The 24,575-nt window shown below is 35.4% G+C and overlaps 1 protein-coding gene across 1 annotated transcript; it reads left to right on the forward strand.

Annotated features, from left to right (window-relative positions):
* The first annotated feature begins 10,484 nt into the window (after positions 1 to 10,484).
* Positions 10,485 to 11,159, forward strand: LOC140864503 (small ribosomal subunit protein uS9). Its single transcript, XM_073268730.1, has one exon. It carries the CDS (start codon positions 10,544 to 10,546, stop codon positions 10,979 to 10,981), a length of 438 nt encoding a protein of 145 aa, XP_073124831.1. The 5' UTR covers positions 10,485 to 10,543; the 3' UTR covers positions 10,982 to 11,159.
* Positions 11,160 to 24,575: the final 13,416 nt, after the last annotated feature.

Below are 24,575 nucleotides of genomic sequence, written 5' to 3' on the forward strand. Positions count from 1 at the left end.
CTGGCTTCCTACAGTAAGGACTAAGAATCCATTGCAGTAACAGTCGAGAAAAGCTTGCAAAGCTTGAGAAAATTTGCCAGATTTTACTTGTCAAAAGCAACAACATTGATGTTTTTCTCATCAAAAAACTCACGGTTGGCGTACAGTTGCCAGTTGACAAGCAAATATTCAAACTAAAACTTGGCAGAGAAAGAAAGAGAAAGATCACTAGCCACTCCGTGTAGTTATGGATTCCATTTCCAGCACATTCTCTGGTGAGAAAGGCATATCTTAATTGTGATGTTGTCCGTAATTACACTCTTTAGTATGTTTATTTCATTGGATTCTATGTACTTTTATCGGTTCTCTTATTGTTTTCGGCAAACATGTTTGAAAAAATAACAAACTCAATGATCAAACATCTTCGTGTTTAGCAAAAGTAGCTTTTGGCTTTTCGCATCAGACCAATCATTAGGATAGATCAATGTTCACAGTTGCATATTTTATTCTTTCACATGTTTAGACAAAACTTTTCCCAAAAAAAAATATTGACCACCCGCCCCACACATAGAGAGAAAGAGTCAAAGAAAAGAGAAGAAAATTGAGAATACCACCTTTTTGTTTTCATTTCATTGTGTTTCATTCAGTGATATTGCTACAAGAAGTTCGAGGGTCAAATTTATTTATTCTAGCATGTAGTAACCCAGATTCCATTTTAAGATAATAATATGTTAAACATGATTAAGGGTTACTAATTAAACAAATCAGAGCACAAGTCAAGATCAAGAACACATGGTATGAGAATGAGCTAGGGTTGATGGATTTGACCATGGGCTCGGGTCGGTAATGAGTGGCTCGGGTCGGACATGGTTGAGCATCAAGAGCTTGGCCGTGTGTATGGCTTTGGCTAGGGCTCGGGCATTGAGCTAGGGCTCGGGCGTGGAGCTTGGTTTGAGCTCGGATGTAGCTCGGGTCGGGTCTAAGAGTTCAAGAAAATGTTGTGCAAAGCCAAGGTAGTGTTCAATCATGGGAAGAGCACATTGTGTTCAGGTCGGGAATGAACACGTGTTTTACCAAAATCAGAGCATGTATAAGCCTGAACCCTCAAGGACAGGCAGGCAGGTGTGTGGACGCTTGCATGAGTAACAGCTGGCGCCTAAGCATGAGCTGTCAAAAAAGGTAGTGACTCAGCTCAAGCATTTGATACGTGGCATGCGTACAGGAGCTCGGATGTCTCGACATCAGCTCGAGAATCCCGAACACCCCAGATATTCGTCTATAAATAGAAGATGGAGATTCAGTTATTTTTCACATCACTTCCATCTTACTTCTCATTTCTATTCGGGAAAAAGTAGCTCGGGAGCTCGGGAAGGAGTAGCTCGGGAGTTCGGGAAGGAATAGCTCGGGAGCTCGGGGTCGGACCAAGAGACCAGGTCGGGTCGGGGTTTGACCTAGGACAGCTAGGGGTTGTCTTCTTCTAGCTTAGTTCAGACTTCGGTGTTAGGTACATACACATTGACTGAGATTGTCAGCGAGTATATATGTTTATATGTTGCATTTATTTGGCATTATTATGTGGCATGATGCATGTTTACCGCTTTCTATATTCCTATATCATGTGCACATACACGTTGAGCCTATACCTTATTATACCTGATTAAAGAGCCGCTCAGCTCTATACTCGATAGTCTGTCATTGAGAGTACCGCGACGGCGAGAACATGTATGTCTGACTACTCTGGTGTATTAGACGAGTGTGGTTGCACCCAGAGGTTGATCCGTGTAGTGGCAGCACTCATGTGGCGCCGGTACTGAGCATGACTTTTCAGATGACCATTTACCAGTCATCATGTTGCATGCATCATATACATATGTTTACTCATGTTTATGTACTGAGTGTTAGCGCTCACGTCCTAGTTGTTATCTTGGACACCCTATTCTACGGGGCAGGTCGCAGGATGAACGGAGCCGGTAGTTCGAGACAGGACTAGGGAGCCGGAGATTTTTCAGAGGATTTTATACAGCAGGTTTTGTTTAGCTGTATAAATGTTTTAGACAATTATATTTTAAGTTCTTCGATATGGTTGTATCACTACAGTATTAAACCTGAACTTGTTTTACTAAGCTGATATGTAAATTATGAATTATGTTTCCGCACGTTTTTACTCTGATAAGAATTTTGCTGAATTAAGTTTAATGCATGCTATTAGTTGTCAGTTAGTAGGTGATTTCATGCAGGGTCACTACATAGCAACAGAAGTAGGACGACGTCGACAATTGAGAATGACGATTGCCATAACAAGTAACATAAAAAAATATTAAATCGCATTTATTCTTCTTTAATGGATTCTCCATATTCCTGAAGCCTCATAATTTCTTTTCATTTTTACTTCAAACCCAAGACAACTTTACAAAATTCATGCATGGAACATTTGTTTTTAGTACCTGAAATGAGTTTTTCAAAATTCATTCAGCTCAAACCAAGTCTAGTTAAACAAAAATCACGCATGACACATTTGATTTTACTATCTAAAATTAATTTTTTCGTGATTCATGTTGATCGAACAAAACTATTTTATCATTTAATTTTCACTTTCACTTTTACAAATTATCAAATAGTTCTTCATGTTAATATATTTATTACTTCAAATAAATTTTTCCACAATTATCTTTCTTCCTTTAGAAATTGCTGTTAAAATTAACAAATGGTCCTATTGGATATTGATGTTCCTCATGTAGTACTTTCAAAATATTGTACTCTTTCAATATTGATTTTTCAATCATATGTCTTTAAAATTATGTTTCATTAATTACTAACTACATTATCCATTTTTATAGGTAGCAAACGATAATGCCTCGATCTACTTCACATCGCAATCAAAACAATTTGAAAGACGTCAACATCGCACGATGCTTGAACGCAAAAAATAAACATTCAATGACACAAGAGCAGGACAAAATTACATAGTTCGACATCGATTTACTTACCAAAGACAAAGGGTTGACGTAGGTTAGAAACAAATGAAAATTCAACCGATACGAACTCCTCTACAAAATTCAACTGATATGAACTCCTGTACTTCTGCTTCAAACCACCAAGGTACGATGTTTCATACAAAATTTACCAACTTAATACATGCACTCAACATATTTTTAGTTTAATATTTACAAATTTTTCTGTCATATTTTCTACCAATAAATATGGAAATGAGGCATATATATTTTGTTCCTAAAAATATATAGGTTATTGGTGTGCAATAATTGTCTCTGCTTGGTTAATCGATCGAACCATGACGTTTGGGCTGCTGTGCGGTTTAAAATATTTGAGTTGCACCATTACCATCAGCTATAACTTTTGGTAAAGATACAAGCGCTCGGTCCTACAATTGGTATCAGAGCCAAGGTCATGGTTTCGATTCTCATTAATTGAAAGGAGTGAAATTATTGGAAGAGAGATTGTTGAGGTGGAATAATTGACCTTGCTTGGTTGAGCGATCGAACCATGGTGCTTGAGCTGCTGTGCGGTTTAAAAGATTTGAGTTGCACACAATTACCATCAGCTATAGCTTTTGGTAAAGTGACAAGCGCTCGGTCTTACATAGGTCGGTATAGAAACTCAAAAATAAAATCATTCATAAATGCACAATCATTGATCGAAACTGTACATTCAGTACTTGCTTTTTTTTTTTACTCAAACTATAAATAAAATTTAAGTATATGTAGTCCGAAAATTGGTTTCGGAGTACTGTGCAAATCTGAGATGATTTTCCAGTTGTTGTCTTGACAGATGTTGGGACACGACTTGAGACAATGACATATATTTGATCTGAAATTTTTAGTCGAGGCTAGAGTTAAACTCTATGTCCTTAAGACGAATTTGCCCCACACACGGTGCTTATGTAATACGACAATCGTCTCCTAAGATACAACGACTGTAATAGGAGCACTCCAAATTAAAAAACCCGGCAAACTTTGAAAATGCTTTTTGGACTTTTTGAAAAATGATGAACAAATATTGAATGCAGCAATATGAACAGTACAAAATTACTCTATATTCGAATTTTCAAAATATCTAACTTTCTCCATTAAACATATGAGTTCTATTTATAAAGATTGAAAGTCTTGAATGAAAAGTGCAACACATCAATTAAAACTCTTCATCAAAAGATGTCAAGCAAGCATAACTACCCCTCACATGCAACCATTCGGCTGAATGGATATTTCCAATTTGAATTTCCGAATTCAAATATGAATATTGGATTCAAATTCAATTTCAATTTAACAAATCCAATTTGATTTGTTCCAAGAGGTTTCGGTGGCCTTTGCCACTTGTTGCATTCTTCATTTTCTTTTTCTTTTAATAATATATATTATATAATATATAATATATAATATTTTTCTATTCAATTTTTTAACTTGATAAAATTCGAACAATTATTTGTAAACATTTTATTAATTTCTCATTCACCCTAATTGGTAATCGAGAAATAATTTATCACAAATATTTTATCGATTATAAATGGGTACACAATTCAAATTTCCAAAAACCCTCCACATGAATGGAAATTAATGCATGTATGAAATGCAGACACTTTAGAAAGTCTAAACAAAAGATTACTGCATCGGGAGAGGTAGCTTTTGACTTTGAACCTTCCATAGTATAATACCATCGAATTTACTAGCTAGTTAGTGAACGCATTGTCTTGAACTATCCAGCCGTTTATGTAAACCTAGACAATGGTATTAAGACAATAACCTTTCTCACATCTTACTAGTTCTCATGGTTGTGTCCGTTTTAGCCATGGGCACGCTTTTGGATTGATAGTGTTTCATTGAAGCGGCTCATCTTCACACTTACATAGGTGATCTCCTATAACAAGTATCCTATCAAACTCGACTTTTTCAAGTATAGGAATCATTAAAATTATAAACTTAACCTCACTACATGTGGTAGGCAGCACGTTTTTCACTATAGGAATGAGAAGACAACTTTTCACAAATCTTGTCTCAAGTGCTGTTGCAACAACTCTCAAAACTTCGTTTTCCCATTGAACCAAGATCTTGAGATCTCCAGTCAGCAAGGTTGGGTTTCCGCTAAGATTTTTTTGATTGTAAATTTTTAGTCTCATTCCCCTTGATGAGCAGTATTTTGATATCTACTCAAAACTTTGTGTACACATCCATCAAGTTATCTTTAAATTCCACAATGTCAACTAAGATAACTTCATTAGAGATCAACTGCATAATGGTATCATGTCTACGATCAACATGTCGTGACATACCATTGTATACTCATAGCTATTTGTCTTCCAATAATCATTTGGCCATTACAATGTATTATCATGGAAAGCACTAGCTTTAATCAATATGAGATATTCTCCAATATATTTATCAATCATGCGGCCTCTTAGATGGCTTTATTCAAGGTTATAAACTCGGATTTCATAACAGATCGAGTTATACACAATGGTTCTTTAACCAAGTCTTTTGTTTCCAATATGCATTTTGCATCACAATAGCCTTCTAATAATATTTTACATATCTCATACACATATTTAAGTTTGTTGACCTTTAACCAATATCCAAACGTGTACAGTTTGTGACGTACATCAAACTTTCAATTACACTTGAATATTGCAAATACCATATGAGTTCTCCATTTTTCTCATCCACTTGTAGATTTGTATCTACTGGAGTTTCGATATAAATAAGATCATAAACATCGAATCTTATTAGCACCATCTCAATGTAATGAGAATGTGTGAGAAAAATTCCTTCACATGTCTTATTGATCTTAGTTTCACATATCACATTCTTTGTACCCATATATCTCTTGTCAAAGTCATTTGTCAACAACTTTCATGTTCATAATCACTGTAAATAGTGAACATTTCATTCAATCATCCATTCTATGATTGTTTGTACTTTTGTTCCTTCTCATGTTGCGATAACTTTTGCAACAACTTTTATTCTGTCAAGAATTCGTTGCATATTTTCTGTTGTAACGAACTTCAAATTCGTCTCTATTTCACTTAGGACGAGTTTCAATTACAACTTCATCATCATTTATTACAACGAACATTCTGCCTTAGTCATGTCTTGACAGTTGTCGCGACATGCTTTGCAACATTAACATTCTTTGAAATGTTTCAATGGTTCACCAATTTCGATTTTCACTGCAGTTATTGACATATTCAATAGAATACAATCCACCAATTTGGTGTATACACCCATTTGTTCTTGAATGGGAACCTTTCATTTGTCAAACACCACTTTTGATCAAAATCACATTATGATCATTTTTCATAATAAGCATATCGTCTATGTATAAATATACTATGATGAAAGATTCAGGTGTGTCTTTGAAATAACTTCATTTTTCATACTCGTTTATCTTGAAACTATTTGACAACATAGTTTTGTCAAATTTCTCGTGTCACTGTTTTGGCGCTAGTATCAATTCGTAAAACGACTTAACGAGTTTGCACACTTTATGATCCTGTTTGGGAGATACAAACCCTTCAGGTTGTGTCATGCATATTTCTTCATCGAATTCATCATTTAGGAACACAGTTTTTACATTCATTTGATGTATCTCAAGGTCATGCAATGCGGCAATGACGATGAGAACTCGAATGGAAGTAATCCTAGTCACTGGTGAATAGGTATCAAAGAATTTTAGACCTTATTTTAGTTGAATCCTTTAGCCACCAACCGGGCCTTATACTTGTCTATAGATCCATCAGCCTTGTATTTCCGTTTTAGGATTTACTTGCATCCTAAAGGCTTTGTTCCTGGTGTAATGTCCACCAGTTCCCATGAATGGATTTACATGATGGAGTCTATTTTGCTATTAATATCTTCTTTCCATAATGAAGCCTCGAGACTCGATAATGCTTCCATTATTATTCGAGGTTCATTTTCCAACACATAAGTCAAAAAGTCAGGACCAAAATTCTTTCCATTTCTAGACCTTTTACTGCGTCTCAATTCGTTATCCTTTTCATGATTTTTCACAGTTTCATTTCCTCTTTTGTTGCTACGATTCTCTTTAGTAGCATTTTTTGGTTATATTCAAGAAGAGGTTGTCCATTATCATCCATATTTTATCTAGGATGAGTTTCACAGACATTTTTATCCACGTATTTGTCGTGACAACATTCTTTCTCATTCTTGTCCTGATACATGTTGCGACATGCTTTGGGACACAGTTCATTTTTCTCTTCTTTGCTAGGAAATGTATCCTCAAAGAGCACAAAATTATGTGAATCAATTTTCGTCCCTCTGTGGACATCAGGAATGTTTGACTTGTGCACCAAAAATCAATATGCATTACTATTATTGACACAACCAATAAAATACAATCGATTGTCTTTGGTCCAATTTTCACTTGTTGCGGCTTAGGATTTCCACCTTAGCCAAACACCCCCACAATATTAGATATTTGTAGGTAGGCTTGTGGCCTTTCCACAATTCATAAGGGGTCTTATCTATTTTATTGTGTAGTTTAAATTGTGAATATAATTTGTAAATTCAATCGCTTCCCCCACATTTTTGGGTAATCATAGCTTTTCGAATTATAAGCATTAAAACTTAGAAATCCAAACTCAAGATTTTATATCTTGTTAAATTGGATTTAAGCATGATTGCGTAAAGAATTCAAAGATCATACATTGTCACCAAATTTGACAATATTATATTCTCCAATTTATCACTTCACTTGTTATAGGATTGGTGTTCAAACTTTTAAGTTTTTCAAATTTAAGCGTTATAGCTTAGAACTCTAAATTCAAGATTTTATGTCTTGTAAATTTAGATTAAGCGTGATGGCTTATCAAATTTGAACTTGAACTCTCGAGTTTCATTCACAACATGAATTTTAAGCGCAAAAGGCTTATAAAACTTGATACTAGATTTTATTTCTTGTAAATACAAGTTTTAAGCATACAAAGCTTACAAAATTCACTTCGAATGAAACGACAAGTATCACAACAACTTGTCAAAATAATACAACATTATGCATATAGTTGACACACTATTTCACTTGGTTATTCAACAAGTTTTAATCAGAAATCATCAAAAATGAAGTCTGTATCACAGTCTGTCTCATGACCTGTTGCGACAAAATCTGCAACAGTCATGTTAACTTGACTTCGTTTGCCTTTCTTTGGACATATACAGTCCTTGGCTATGTGATTTGGATCATCGCAGTTATATCAGTTCCCTTAGAACCTTTTGACATTGCATTTGGTAGGATATTAAATCCTTTTGCTAGAATTTGATTCAACCAAATTAGCCCTTCCATATATATGGATAATTTCTCTTTTGGTTCAGATTGCTTGCGTTGTCATATTCAATACGCTGTCAAACAATTTGTCCCTCGAGATCCATTTTTTTCGTTTATGCTTTGAATAAGTTTTGAAATCCATCCACGAAAACGTAATTTCTCAATTATTGAAGCAATTTGAAATGGTTCACTTATTTGCATACTCTCGACATGCAAATTATTCCATAACACTTGAAATTCCTGCACTTGGATCATAAAAGATTTGAAATCAACCAATTTGAAATTCAAAACTTACCAATTTTAGTTTAATACTTCATAAGCCATTATTTTTTCACTGTCAATTTCCTTCTCGGATATTGTTGGAGCCCTCTAATGCAGAAACTTCACCAGAAGCAATGTAGTATGATAGAACATCATCTTTTCGAATTTATGGTCTCCAAACTTCTCCAATTTCTCAACATGTGTTGCTGGAATGGGGCAAGAACGTGGGCAGTAGATGAGGATGACATTTCATAATGCACAGTCAAAATTCGTCTTAAGAATGTTGGTTTCGGAGTACTGTCCAAATCTGAGATGATTTTCCAGTTGTTATCTTGACAGATGTCGAGACAAGACTTGAGACAAAAACAGATATTTGATATGAAATTTTTAGTCGAGGCTAGAGTTAAACTCTATGTCCTTAAGACGAATTTGCCCCACACACGGTGCTTATGGAATACGGCAATCGTCTCCCAAGATACAACGACTTCGTTTTGTAATAGGAGCACTCCAAATTACAAAACCCGGCGAACTTTGAAAATGTTTTTTTGGACTATCTGAAAAATGATGAACAAATATTGAATGCAGCAATATGAACAGTACAAAATTACTGTATATTCAAATTTTCAGAATATCTAACTTTCTTCATTAAACATATGGGTTCTACTTATAAAAATTGAAAGCCTTGAATGAAAATGTGCAACACATCAATTAAAACTCTTCATCAAAAGATGTCAAGCAAGCATAACTACCCCTCATATGCAACCATTCGGCTGACTGGATATTTCCAATTTGAATTGCCGAATTGAAATCTGAATATTGAATTCAAATTCAATTTCAATTTAACAAATCCAATTTGATTTGTTCCAAGAGGTTTCGGTGGCCTTTGCCACTTGTTGCATTCTTCATTTTTTTAATAATATATATTATATAATATATAATATAAAATATTTTTCTATTCAATCTTTTAACTCGATAAAATTTGAACAATTATTTGTGAACATTTGATTAATTTTGCATTCACCCTAATTGGTAATCGAGAGATAATTTATCACAAATATTTTATCAATTCTAAATAGGTACACAACCCAAATTTCCAAGAAAAATGGATAAAGATGCTATGCTTGAAATATATATATATTTGCTCAGTTTACTACGTTACACTTTTATACTTAAAAATTAATTTTTTTCCAATTTTATTTATAAGTTTTGGTTGTTTGTTATTTTTCAACTTAAAACACTACAAAATTGTGAGAATAAATATTGCCTTCAAAGTGTTCAGCTGGATTGATTATACCAATTTTCTATTCTTTTACGAGTAATCAGATATCAACTACTAAATAACGTATTTATATTTTTCATAATTGTATAAGGAATTTAATCACATCCCATTGATTCAAAAAATATCACACCAAAATCAAATAACTCTAAAAAAAACATGTGTAGCATAAAATATTTTTTATAGCATATTATACGCATACAAAGCATGTGCCCCAATCACTAGTACAGTATAGATAATATAATTATCTGCATTTTTATTATATTTTTTCTAAAAATTATTGGATGAGATAAAAAAAAATTAATATATCAGTTTCATATTTGCAGCATCATCTCATCACCAGAATAACATGAAATAAAATTAGTCTCGCTCCAACTTCTTCATTTCTTCATCCCATTTTTTATTTTTATTTTATTTTTTCTATTATATCAAACTCGAGGATTTTTTTTAAGATGAGGAGTGTGCTGAATAATTGACTAAATAATTTCGGGCTCAAACTAGTATTCTTAATGGACCAGAATGATTGAGTAAATAATTATCGGGCTCAAACTAGTACTTAATGGGCCAGAATAATTGACTAAATAGTTTCGGGCTCAATCTAGTATTCTTAATGGGCCAGAATATTTGATCCATCAATGGCCCTATTTCACCTAATGCATTAAAACCCTAGTAGAGTCTCGATTTCCCACACCACCACAGATTTTCCTACCGCAGCCAGCAAGTAGATCCACGGCCTCAACTATGGCGGCGCCGACAACAGAATCCGTCCAGTGCTTCGGCCGGAAGAAAACTGCTGTAGCAGTCACCCACTGCAAGCGCGGCCGCGGCTTGATCAAGATCAACGGTGTCCCGATCGAGCTCGTCCAACCAGAAATTCTCCGCTACAAGGCGTTCGAACCGGTCCTGCTACTCGGGCGCCAGCGCTTCGCCGGTGTGGACATGCGCATCCGCGTCAAAGGAGGCGGTCACACCTCTCAGATCTACGCCATCCGCCAGTCCATCGCCAAATCTCTTGTTGCCTTTTACCAGAAATACGTGGACGAGCAGTCGAAGAAGGAGATCAAGGATATCCTCGTGAGGTACGACAGGACTTTGCTCGTGGCTGATCCTAGGCGCTGTGAGCCCAAGAAGTTTGGTGGACGCGGCGCTCGTGCGAGGTTCCAGAAATCCTACCGTTGAAATGTTGGTACTTCTTATGCATTTTACATCATAATCTTTTGTTGCTACGATGAAAATTTGGGATATTGCTATTTGTCTTGTTTTGGGTATTGTTACTGTTTGGTTTTATTCTATGAGATGAGAAAGAGGACACCTTTAGTTAATATTTCTAATGAAGATGATTTTGGGTTGTGTTAAATGTGTGTTTTTTTATCCATGGTTTCTGTATGTTTTTTGGGATTCGATGATGCAACAACAAAATAATGGATAAATGTTAACTGGTGTTGATTACCTTGGGATCAAGGATTGGAGGAAAGCCAAAGATAAGCAAACGTTGAGTTGAGTTGTGGTATTGTTCTGCATAACATTGCCCGTCATTTTATAGTATCGAATCCAATTGTCATCTGAACCTGTTTGGCTCTTTAATTATCTGTATTTTGTGTGCATTTAGCATTGTGACTAGTCTCTCAATGCTTAGAACTTCATTTCATATGTGAAATAGTCCTCTCTAACATTTGCCAACTTTTATAAGGTAGTATATGGACAAAGGTGATTTTAAACTCCTAATGGTTTTCTCCTATCTTGAAAACCTGTGAGATGATTTTTTTTCTCATGCTTGGAAAACATTATAAAATCATTGAGAGTTTATCAAAGATGTTTTCTATTGATCAATTTGTTCACGACCAAGATCTCCCACGTTTATTCACACTTTCTGAACGATACATGACCCATTTGACACTCTGGTTGATTACGAAGTGTCTTGGATCTTGTTTATCATTTTTGGGCGTTTATTCGAGCATTGAAACACGATTTTATGCTTTTGGTTCTTAAAAATCGATCGTCATGCAGCGGGAGAATGGGATGTTGCTATCCTAATTTAAAAATAAGATTCCTAGTCCAAAAGTCGAAATGGCCCTTGGTCTCATTCTGCTCATTGTTGCAACTAAAATGGGTATAAATAAATAAAAATCGGCCCAAACAGCCAGCCTATTATTTAGCACCTAGAGCCTAATTGATTAAAAAAGTTTAGTCTGAGCTTGGACTTGCAAATCGTTCATGAGCCATGGTGTTAGGCTTGTGAGATGCATCAACCAATTTTGGATAAGCTTGGGATTCCGCAGTTTGTGTCTTTGGTTTGTTATCTCGACAATGGCACGAACGAGATGTGGCACGAACGAGATGAATGTTCTGGCCATGGAATCATCGTCAAGTTCCACTCACTGGTAAATAGCGCAATACTTCTTCGTGAATCTCCGCTATTTGAATATTGAACATCATAACAACGAATAAGAGAGTCCCTTGCTTCTATTCTAGAGTACCTTCAAAATTTTCCTTGTTGAAATGTCTATTATGGAGGATATTAATTTGATGTTGTTCAGTTTGTTGAGTTGGTTTGGACTTTGAACTCCAAACAACTTCAAATGTATCTGATTCATTACTCTCTCAAGTTTGATTTGGCAATCGAATTATTTTTTAAACAACAAAAATTTTAAATCCCTTTTGGTTTGGCAATCGAATTTTTTATTTGCCCCTATTTACTACAAATAAATATCATGTGGGGAACATGTCTTTGGTTTCTCCCACAATTTTCAATGCTATTTAACACTCCGAAGAAAGTTGAAGATCAAAAAATCTAAAGTTAGGTAGTCGATTGGTCTATGCTATGAATTATGATAAAGAAAATACCAATGGCGAAGGTCTATGCTATGAATTATGATGAAGAAAATACCAATGGCGAAAGGTATAGTAGGCATTGTTTGTAACTTTTAAAAATAAATAATTGTGTATTTCATTTTTTTGTTTGATAAAAATTAAAAATATAATTTGAAATTTGATTTGATAATCAAAAATATATTATTTATTTAAAAAAATTATTGCTTATTTTTATTTTTTTATTAATAATATTATACAAATACTCAGCTCGAATAATTTTTGTCAAGGAAAAAAATTATTTTCGGGCATATAAAATATATTTATTAAATATTTTTTTTAAGAAATGAAAATATATAAAGTTTATCAAGATGGAATTAAAAATATAGTTATCAAATTTTGATAAATTACCTAATGTCGGATAAAATCGGCATGCTATACTTTTTAGTATTAAAAAAATTAAGAGAAATACATAATTTCGTGGATTTTTTAGATATAAAAATAATTTTTTTATTTTCTCAAAATTTTATATATAATATAATTGTGTGAATTAATAATATAGATTTTGGGTAAAGGATAATTTTTAAAATGTTTAAACAAAATTAAAAATTTATGAGTAAAGTTACATAAAATTAATACTAGGAATGATTTTAGTGTTTTAAAAAACCAAGTCCCATTAAACACCGCCAATTTTGTATGGATTTTATTTAGTTAAATGAAATCTCATCAAATACTAAATACTTAGTTAAAAGTCATTAAAAGTTATTTTGAAATCTCATTTTACCAAATATTAAAATGATATTTGCAATTTTAAATCTCATCAAATCTCATTCGATTCTATGCTACAAAAACTGTGAAAATTTTTATATGAAAACTATATATGTACGTATAGAGAGTATATATCTATACTATCTATACTATATTATCTATAGCCATTTATTAAGTGAGACTTTTAGAGAAACCAACTTGGTCTCTTGGTATGACATCAATTTGAATTTCAAATTTTAAATTATTAGAAAAATAATGGTGGGAAATAACTAATATAAATATATAATTCATGATCTTTTAATTATTTATCATATACTTATGACTAATATTTAACCCAAAAATATTCGTTTTTTGTTCCCATAAATTTATTAAATTTTTTTCCAAAATTAATTTTAATAAAAAAATCAAATTTTTCTTCACACACAACTGGTGTGCAAATACGCTAGTAATAGATGAAAGCCTTATACTTACCATTTTTTGTGTGTCAAATCACACAAAATTTTTTCCCGTTTTACCTCTAAATTTAACACATATCTTCTTTATTTTATATGACTAATGTATCCTCATTTTTCTCTAACATCATTATCTTATTTTTTTCTTTATCTTATTTTTCAAATTTCAATATCCGTTTTTATTAAATTATCCAAATAAATTTATACAAATTCTTTTTACTTTTTAAAAACTCACATGTTTTTTAATATCTTTATTATAATTTTTTTTTACGTTTTTTCCCAAATAATTGAATTGTTGAGTACGTAAAAATCAAGTGCTACGGTGGCTAGTTTATAATAACTTATGATTGACCAAACTAAATATTTTTGGCTTTGATAAAAAAATTTCATGAGGATGAATGAATTTTTTGAAAGGAAGAGGATGAATGAATTTGATTCGGATAGAGATATGAAAAATTATCTTGATCAAATAGATTTTAAATATTCCATGGATTTGATGCGTGACATGAACGGAAACAAGTCTGCCAAAAAGAGTTTGGACCCATACATTATCATTAAACAAATAAGGCATGTGATGCTACTAATGGGTGTTCAAGTTGGTGGAGTAGGTGAACTCTTGGCCATAAGTTAGAAGATCGATTTTTCCTGTCAACACTTTTTTGAACTAGCATGTCACACAGGGCTTTGCCTAGTGTGGTTTACCTGACTAGCGTAGTTTGCAGGCTATTGCGTTAGTCCGGGGGTTTACCCAGAGTGCACCAAAAGATAACGGCAACGAGTTTCCACGTTACAAAAAAAAAGCATGTGATAAAAATAGTTCATCAAGTGACATACATGCTTACAATTTATTGAATATAAATCGTATAATTAAATATTTCAAATGTAACATTTTAAAATTATATTAACTTTATCTATTGGGTTTTTTAATAAACATAATTTTATGAATTTATAGACTGTTTTAAAAAAAAAAAAAAGGTTTTTATAGAATCTAGCTATATGCGGCGAGTTGGGAATGGTTCTAACATATCAGCAAGAGATAAGTCGTGGATTCCGGGTCTCCCAAGCTAAAAGTCGACACAACACTATTCCAGATGACAGAATGTTGGTGGCAGAATTAATCAACACAACGGAAACTTGAAATGAATATAAGGTACGTCAATATTTTCATAATCTTGAAGTTGAGGCTATTTGTGCAATAAGTTTGAATCGTAAAGGATGTGTTGATGTTCGGTGTTGAATGGGAAATGAGAACGGTAGTTATACGAAAAATTTTGGCTATATGGTGGAACTTAATATCTTGGCTCCGCCAGATAATCAATCTGAACATCCAAATCAAGTGTGGTGGAATCTTATGTGGAGCTTACAACTTCCACAAAAAATCAGAATTTTTCTGTGTAAAGCATCTAATGATTTTATCCCAACTGGAGCGAACTTGAAGGCGAAACATGTCCTAACAAATGAAATGTGCTTGTACTAAAAATCTCAGGTAGCCGCTACAAGTCATTGTATATTCTTTTAATTTGGCCTTTAGTCTTTGAAGCTTGGAAGAAATCTGCTTTTTGGTGTCATTTACGTTTATTTCGTAAAGCCACTTTTTTGTATTGTATGCTGGATAGTTATATCTAAGGTTTTATGAATATTGAAAGTTTTAGTGAATGATGGATTGGGATATTTGGGTTGAAGTTTGTAAATGGATCGAATCACGATCAAACAAGGAGAGGAAGGAGATTATGTTGAAAAAGTTATTGAATGAATTATAATTAAAATGGGCTTGAAAGACTTATTTGAATTTTGTTGAAACAAATTTGAAATTTGGTGAATAAATTGGAGGGAAAACTTGTTTTGGTTTGTCCTACATTGGAACTTGTTCAATGTATTGTTCACCTTATATAATCAAACTTTGGATTATGGGATTGGGCCCTTAGGGCACCGAATGTTTTGTAAAGGGGCAAGATGCTAATCGGTGCAACAAGCACGCGCGCGCGGCCGACCGACTAGGCGTGGCATGGTCTTATGATCTATTATTCTTTTTGGATAAAATTTGGTTCAAAAATAATATTTTTGTTAATGCGCCGCAGCACCTCATCTGCGAGACAGTAGGTTGTTACCGACCGAGCACCGAGCGCAGCATCGTTTGAGCGAAATAGAAAGTTGGTAAAATGTGGGGCGCTCGATCGGTCACTCGATCGGTCAAAAATTACCGACCGAGCGCGCCTTCTACAGTCCGAAAAGTTGCATCTGTTTCTGGGTTTTTTCTGTCATGGGTTGCATCCTTATGCCATAAGACGTATTGTTTGAAGTCTTAGGCTATATATATGATCAGTTATAACGTATAGTGATATAGAAAAACATCTTAAACGCAGACAAAACATCTGAGAAAGTAAAACATCAGAGTTTTTGCTTTCGCTGCGATTTCCTCCCTCTCTCTCAAAGGAAAGTTGTTTGCATATTTTAGTTGGCTGAAGTTAGAGATATTTTTTGTGCTGATATATCTCGTTCGCAAAGTCGTTGTATCTTAGAGACGATTGCCGCCAACGTTGAGCACTTTTAACGGGCAATTTCGTCTTGCGGATAGAAAGACTCTCTCGCCTAGACTTATTCTTTGTTGCTGCTGTTGATTGTCAAGTTCTTCAGAATTCGGAATACTATATTCATAACAATTTTCAAGATGAAATATTTGTATTTCTCGGATTCTAAAGATGTCTACCATTTCTTTCACTCCGCTCGCTTCCGCCCCTACACATGGAGAAAAGCCGCCAAAGTTTTCTGGTGCCGACTTCAAACGTTGGCAGCAGAAAATGCTCTTCTACCTTACCACATTGAATCTGTCTAGATTCCTAAAGGAGGATCCCTCTGTCGTCGTTGAAGGCGATTCTGACACCCAAAGGAGGACCGTTGTTGATGCATGGAACCACAGTGATTTTCTGTGCAGAAACTACATATTGAATGGCCTTGATGACAATCTCTATAATGTCTATTCCTCTATGAAGACTGCCAATGAACTCTGGGATTCCTTGGAAAAGAAATACAAAACTGAAGACGTAGGTATCAAGAAGTTCGTGGTTGGCAAATTTCTGGACTTCAAGATGGTAGACTCAAAAATTGTGATGAGTCAAGTGCAAGAGATACAAATCATCTTGCATGACTTATTGCCGAAGGAATGAAAATCAATGAACCATTCCAAGTCGCGTCTATCATTGAGAAGTTGCCTCCGCTGTGAAAAGACTTCAAAAACTACCTTAAGCACAAACGTAAGGAGTTAAAACTTGAAGATCTTATAGTGCGACTTCGCATTGAGGAGGATAACAGAAATACCGAGGCTAAGTCACATAAAAAGATGATGAAAATCGAGGCCAAAGCAAATCTGGCGGAGTCTAGTACGAGTCAAAAGAGGAAGAGCCCCCATGACGGAAAGCAAAAGGGGAAAGCAAAGAAATTCCAAGAAAGTTGCTACAACTGTGGCAAACCGAATCATATGGCAAATGACTGCCGACTTCCAAAGCAAAACAACAAAAATCAGAAACCAAAGCAAGTGAACATGGTTCAAGAAAGGTATGTACCTTTAGAAATTTCTTGTAGTAGCCCGTACCCAGTTTTAGTAAGTAATTGCTAATTAAACCGATAAACTGGATTCAGAAGACTTCTAATGGATTAACGGAGCCCGGGATTAGACCCAGAATGATCAGAAATGGTCCGGAGGGTCAGGCAGAACGGAAGCAACGTTCTAGGAACGGATGCAACGTTCGTGCCATCAGAAATGCGTCACTGCTTACGTATTTGATGTGACATTGGCACCATCGGAAGCAATGATGGTGAACGGACGCAACGTTCGTCGGGCAGAACGGACGCAACGATGGAGGAACGGATGCAACGTCGTTGTTTATAAATAGGGGTGCCGAGGCTCACATTTGAGCACACCTTTCACCTCTTCTCTCTCTATTCCTTAGTCTTCTAACTCAGATCTAGGGAATTCTAGACGTCCCATCGGGAATCCGAAAGTGGCGTAGCGATCCAGACGTCGTAGCGGAGCTGTGGCCTAGTTTTGAGGAAATCAACAGCAAAGGGCTAACGACGGACGAAGGTATAGCATTTGCTTCCTAAAAATATTTAGAAGTATGCAATAGCTTAGTTAAGGCTTTTAGAGCACTTTAATGATATTAGTATCATTTGGCAGTGTAGTGCGGATTATAGACGTAGACCTAGAGCTGGTAGAGCGCGCCTAGTATTTGAGGTACGAAAGTACTGTTCGAGATATCCTAACTGAGTATGCATGTATTATGTGACTGCATGATTTATATGTCATGATTATATGCTGCATACATTTGCATCTTGTACTATCTCCTTTGAGATGTCTGTTAGTAGGGTTCTACCATATCCTGTTAGTGGATGGACTTCCATCGATTTGGGTTCGGCGTTTCCACTAGTATTACGGTATGTGAGCCACCTCCTGAAGAGACGGCACAGCGTGCTACATACCAGGGCCCGGTCTGTCTCTATTATCTATTCTTGACCTCTAGTCAGTAGGCGGTTCACTTGCATGCATGTATACTCATACTCTCGTGCTGAGCGTTTTATGCTCACGTCTCGTACTCTGTGTTTTTGTACACCCTATTCCATGGGACAGGTTTGCGATTGGATGAGGCGAGTGGATCCAAGAGGGGCTAGGCAGTGGTTGGCCAGCTGGAGCTTCGTCTAGGTTTTTATTCTGTTGTATTGGGTGAATACAACATTCGATTTGGTTGTATAAACTATTTGTGTATTTACAGATTCCTTTCCTTGGGATTGTATATTGTTGATGGTTTTCGCAGTTTAATTCCGATTATTGTTTTATTAAGTTAATTGCATGCCTAAGTTCTGTTTAGTAGGTGATCTCGGTAAGGGTCACTACATTTCTGATATTGATTTAAGTGTCGTTATTTGTGAGACCAACATGGTGGATGATCCAAGAGGATGGTGGATCGATACGGGCTCTACGAGCCACGTTTGTGCCGAAAGATATGTATTCCAGCTATGCCACCGTTGGGGATCGAAAGTTGTTCATGGAAAACTCCGCAACGTTTGAAGTTGTTGGAGTGGGAAACGTGGTGTTGAAAATGACCTCGGGCAAAGAGGTAACACTCAAGAATGTGTTGCATGTTCCAGAGATTAGAAAGAACTTGGTTTCTGGTTCACTCTTGAGCAAGGTTGGATTTAGAATGGTATTTGAATCTGATAAATTTGTATTAACCAAATCTGATGTATTTATTGGTAAAGGGTACCAAGATAGTGGTCTCTTTAAATTGAATGTAATGAATGTTATCCGCCCTGAGGCAAAGAATAAAGTTTTTGGTTTTGCTTACTTGCTTGAAAGCTATGAATTATGACATGAACGATTAGGACATGTTAACTTAAATACGTTGCAACGACTTGAAAATTTAAATGTAATACATACGTTTAAAATAAATCCACAAAAAAATGTGAGATTTGTGTTGAAGCGAAAATGGTTAAAGCTCCATTTCATAATGTCATGAGAAGTACTACGCCACTTGAATTAATACATACTGATGTATGTGATTTAAAAATTGTACAAACACGAGGTGAAAATAAGTACTTTATAACATTCATTGATGATTGCACCAGATTTTGTTATGTATATTTATTGAAAATCAAAGATGAAGCAATTGAAGCTTTCAAGAAATATAAGACTGAGATTGAAAATCAACGAAGTTCAAAGATTAAAATGATTCGAATTGATCGAGGTGGAGAGTATGTGGCTCCTTTTGAAGCATTTTGCTCAACTTCGGGCATCATTCATCAAACGACAACCCCTTACTCACCTCAATCTAATGGCGTTGCTGAACGCAAGAATCGAACTTTAAAAGAAATGATGAACGCGTTGTTAATAAATTTTGGCTTACCTCAAAATATGTGAGGTGAAGCGACTCTCTCAGCAACACACATTCTAAACAAGATTCCAATTAAAGGGACAAATGAAACACCGTATGAACAGTGGAAAGGTCGTAAACCTTCTTACCAATACCTCAAAGTGTGGGGGTGTTTGGCTAAATTAGAAGTACCTAAGCCAAAACAAATAAAAATTGGGCCTAAAACAGTTGACTGTATATTTATTGGTTATGCATACAATAGTAGTGCATATAGATTTTTAGTACATAAGTCAATGATTCCTGATGTACATGAAGGCACAATTATGGAGTCAAAGAATGTTGTATTCTTTGAAAATATATTTTCTTGTAAAGAAAGGAAAGAAATAAGTTCGAACAAGCAAACTTATGAAAATCCAATTGAAACTCCACAAACCAAAGAAGAACCAAGACGCAGCAAGCGTGCATGAGTTGAAAAGTTGTTTGGTCCTGATTTTCTAACATACATGTAAGATAATGAACCAAAAACTCTTCAAGAGGCTTTATCAAATCCTTAGGCTCCTTTTTGGAAGGAAGCCATACAAAATAAAATAGATTCCATCATGCATAATCATACATGAGAGTTGGTTGATCTCCCTCCGGGATGTAAACCTTTGGGATCCAAGTGGATTCTTAAAAGAAAATACAATGAAGATGGATCTATAGATAAATATAAAGCTCGACTAGTGGTTCAAAGTTTTAAACAAAAGGAGGGATATGATTTCTTCGATACCTACTCTCCGGTTTCTAGAATAACATCCATTCGTATTCTCATATCTATTGCATCATTGCATGATCTTGAGATACATCAAATGGATGTTAAAACAGCGTTTTTGAATGGAGAGTTGGAAGAAGAAATATATATAAAACAACTAGAAGGGTTTATTGTACTCGGAAAAGAAGAAAATATATGTAAACTTGTCAAGTCGTTGTATGGACTCAAACAAGCACCTAAACAGTGGCATCACAAGTTTGACACTGCAACATTGTCAAATGATTTCACAATAAATAAATGTGATAAATGTGTCTACATTAAAGGTACTACAAATGCATATGTAATTGTTTGTCTTTATGTAGATGACATGTTAATCATGGGAAGCAACCATGAATTGATTGTGAAAACCAAGAAAATGTTGAAACAACATTTTGACATGAAAGATTTGGGATTGTGTGATATTATTCTAGGGATTAAAGTCTCTAGAATTCCTGCTGGAATTATTTTATCACAAAACCATTATGTAGAAAAGGTTCTTGAACGATTTAATGCCACAAATCGTCCTCCGGCTAGAACACCTATGGAATTGGGTACACATTTAGCCAAAAATAGAGGAGAACCTGTTTCACAAGTGGAATATGCAAGGGTGATAGGAAGTTTAATGTATTTAACTAACTGTACCGTCCTAATATTGCATATACCGTAAATACGCTAAGTCGATTCACAAGTAATCCAAGTGATGATCATTGGAAAGCACAAATGAGAGTGCTTGGATATTTGAAATACACTTCGAGTTATGGAATAGTGTATACAAAATATCCTGCGGTCTTAGAAGGATATTGTGATGCAAATTGGATTTCTGACACGAAAGACTCCAAGTTTACGAGTGGATATGTGTTTACTATCGGTGGAGGAGCGGTGTCATGGAGATCCTCTAAACAAACTTGTATAGCTCGGTCGACTATGGAGTCCGAGTTCATTGCTCTAGATAAAGCTGGAGAAGAATCCGAGTGGCTTCAAAATTTTCTAGAAGATATTTCTTGTTGGAATAAACCGGTGTCTTCCATTACTATTCATTGTGACATTCAGTCAGGTATAGGAAGAGTACAAAGTAGTATGTAAAATGGTAAATCTCGACATATTCGTCGGAGACACAATATCATAAGACAATGGATCTCGAATGGGGTTATTTCGGTTGACTATATGAAGTCAAAGAAAAACCTTACGGATCCGCTTACAAAAAGTATAAATAGAGATCAAATGTACAAACTACTTGGAAGAATGAGTTTAAAATCCACTAATTAAAATATTTATAGCGGTAACCCAACCTTGAGAATTGGAGATCCCAAAACCTTGGTTCAATGGGACAACTAAGTTATAAATATTAGTTTGAGTGCTTGGAATTGTTACTTGATCATTCCTGAAATATCCAAATATAAATGACCTGTAAAATGTGGTGAGGTTAAGTTTTTTTTTTAATGATTCCTATACCTATGAGGTGGAGTAACGCAGGATACTCTTGATAGGAGATCACATATATAAGTGCAAAGTATTGGCCGCTTTGATTGCAACACTTATGAATCTAAGATACGGTCCAGGGCCGAAATGGACATAACGTGAGAACAAAATATGTTAGAGTATTGTTATGTAAATACTATTGACTTGGTTTACACAAACGGTTGACTAGTTCAAGACATCGCGTCACTATGCAACTAGTAAATCCGATAGTATTTTACTAAAGTAGGTTCAAAGCCACAAGCTACCTATCCTGATGTGACAATAACTCAAAAAGACTTTCTAGTGAGAATGCTAATGTACGTGAAATTCATTCATGTGGGGGATTGTTGAAAAAGTTATTGAATGAATTATAATTGAAATGTGCTTGAAAGACTTATTTGAATTGTGTTGAAACAAATTTGAAATTTGGTGAATAAATTGGAGGGAAAACTTGTTTTGGTTTGTCCCACATTGGAACATGTTCAATGTATTGTTAACCTTATATAATCCAACTTTGGATTATGGGATTGGGCCCTTAGGGCACCAGATGTTTTGTAAAGGGGCAAGACGCTAATCGATGCAACAAACACACACGCGTGCGCGGCCGGCCAGCGCGGCGAGGCGAGGCGAGATCTTATGATCTATTATTATTTTTTCGATAAAATTTGGTTCAAAAATAATATTTTATTTGTAACGCCTAGAAATTCGGCACGTAAATCCGCATGCATAACTAGGGGATTTAATAATTTTAAAATAATGTGAAAATGTGTTAAATTAATTTTATATGTTATTATGTGAATTATGTGATTTATTGGCATGTTTTAAATATTGGTTCGGCATTTAAATCGGTATGATGTGATTTATGAATTTATTTGAGAAAGTTTATTTTATGATCGCGTAGGCGGGGCCGTGGACGGACGAGATGTTATTTTCACCCAAATTCTTTTATGAATTTTTAGGAGCTTTAAAATATTATTTTAAGGTATTTTGTCAAGAAAATTTTAGTATTTAATAATATATTTATTTAAGGATTTATTTTTAGCCAAAATAAGTCATTTTAATGACTTTTATTGATCTTTAAAAATCCTTTAGTTCTATATTTCGTGATTTACTATTATATATCAGATTAGTAGATATTTTTTAAAAGTTAAAAATCTTATATTTATGTTATATTATCTACTTAGTTTAATTAGTGTAATTTAATTTATTCTAACCTAAAAACCCACCTTCCCTCACGTTTTTACTCTCCTAGCCGCCATCAAATAATTATGCTTTTCCCTCATCACGACACACACATCTCAGAAGGTTTTCCGAAGATTTAAACAAGCTTTTGAAGGTCGTTCATCCACATGATCCTCCTACGCATCGACATCGGGTTTTTGGGATTTAAAACTTCACAAGGCATGTTTGATTTCCATTCTTGAACACCATTTAGATTATATTAAACTATTTTTTTTAAAAGATGAATGATGAGATTATGCGCATGTGTTTCAGATTAATTTGAATGACATTCTTCATGGCTCATGCTTGTTTTCACGTTTTATGCATGTCCCGATTTCTGCATGTTTTTGTCCATGATATGTTCGGGTCTGCTGCACCTGGGTTCGGGGTCCTAACTAGAATCCCTAGGGTCGGTATAGTGGGGTGGTTTGTTCATGGAGAAGGCTGGAACCAGGGTTGGGCGTGAGAACTCTTCTTCGGTTCGGCGAATTTCCCGCAGCGGCTTGATTTTGAGTTGGGGGGCTTCGGTGGGTTCAGGCAGGGTCTTGGATTGAGCCAAGCCTGGTCCTAAAGTTGCGCCTGGACCCTGGGGTGGTCCAGGTGTCGGAGCTCTGGCCGGTGCTGGCCGGAGCCGGTCAAAAAAAGGGAAGGGTTGTGACCTGCGCATCAAAGCAAGGAATGAGAGGATCGGGCAGTTCATGCTGAGTTTTGGCTTGAGTCTGGCCTAGTCCTAAGGTCGTGTCTGGGTTCTGGGGAGGTTCAGGGGTTGGAGCTCCGGCCAAGGGTGGCCGGAGCTGGCCGGCCGAAGGCATGCAGCAAGAACTGCTCACGGCCGAGGGTTAATGAAGATGGGTGATGGTGTGTGCATGTCGTACGTACTGTTGGGAATTATAAGTGGGCCGTGGGTTTGGGTTGTTCTTGGGCCGGGCTTGGGTCCTTGGATCCGGGTCCGGTTCGGGTCTAAAATGATGGGTCAAATAATTTTAGTTCGGGTCTAGATTTTTATTATTTAGGCTCGGGTGTTTTTTATTTTAATTAAATAAGAGATTAATTAACAATTAATGGGTTTGGGCTTGATTAATTAATTAATTGGACTAGTTTAATGGGATTAAATAATTAATGAAGTGAGCCCACTAATTTGTCATGGGCCGTGTGATCCATGAAAATTATTGGGCCAGGTTGTGTCGGGTTTAGTAATTTTATCGTTTAATTTATAAGTTAATGGTTAGTTAATAATTTTATTAATTTAATTTTAAGTTAATTAGTTAATGGGCCTAAATTATGTTGTTAGTGAGCCCATTAGTTTTTCATGGGTCTGGGGCCCATGAAGCTTAATGGGCCAGGTCAGGTTGGGCTTTTGGGTTTTTGAGCCAGTCTAGGAAATTTTGAGTTAAGTCTAGTGGTCAGCAGCT

Source organism: Henckelia pumila, chromosome 4 (assembly GCF_033568475.1).
Source record: "Henckelia pumila isolate YLH828 chromosome 4, ASM3356847v2, whole genome shotgun sequence".
In the NCBI taxonomy this organism is placed as follows: Eukaryota; Viridiplantae; Streptophyta; class Magnoliopsida; order Lamiales; family Gesneriaceae; genus Henckelia; species Henckelia pumila.

Bases quoted from the DNA above. Each gene is read 5' to 3' on its own strand.
- LOC140864503 (XM_073268730.1), top strand. From the start codon at position 10,544: ATGGCGGCGCCGACAACAGAATCCGTCCAGTGCTTCGGCCGGAAGAAA.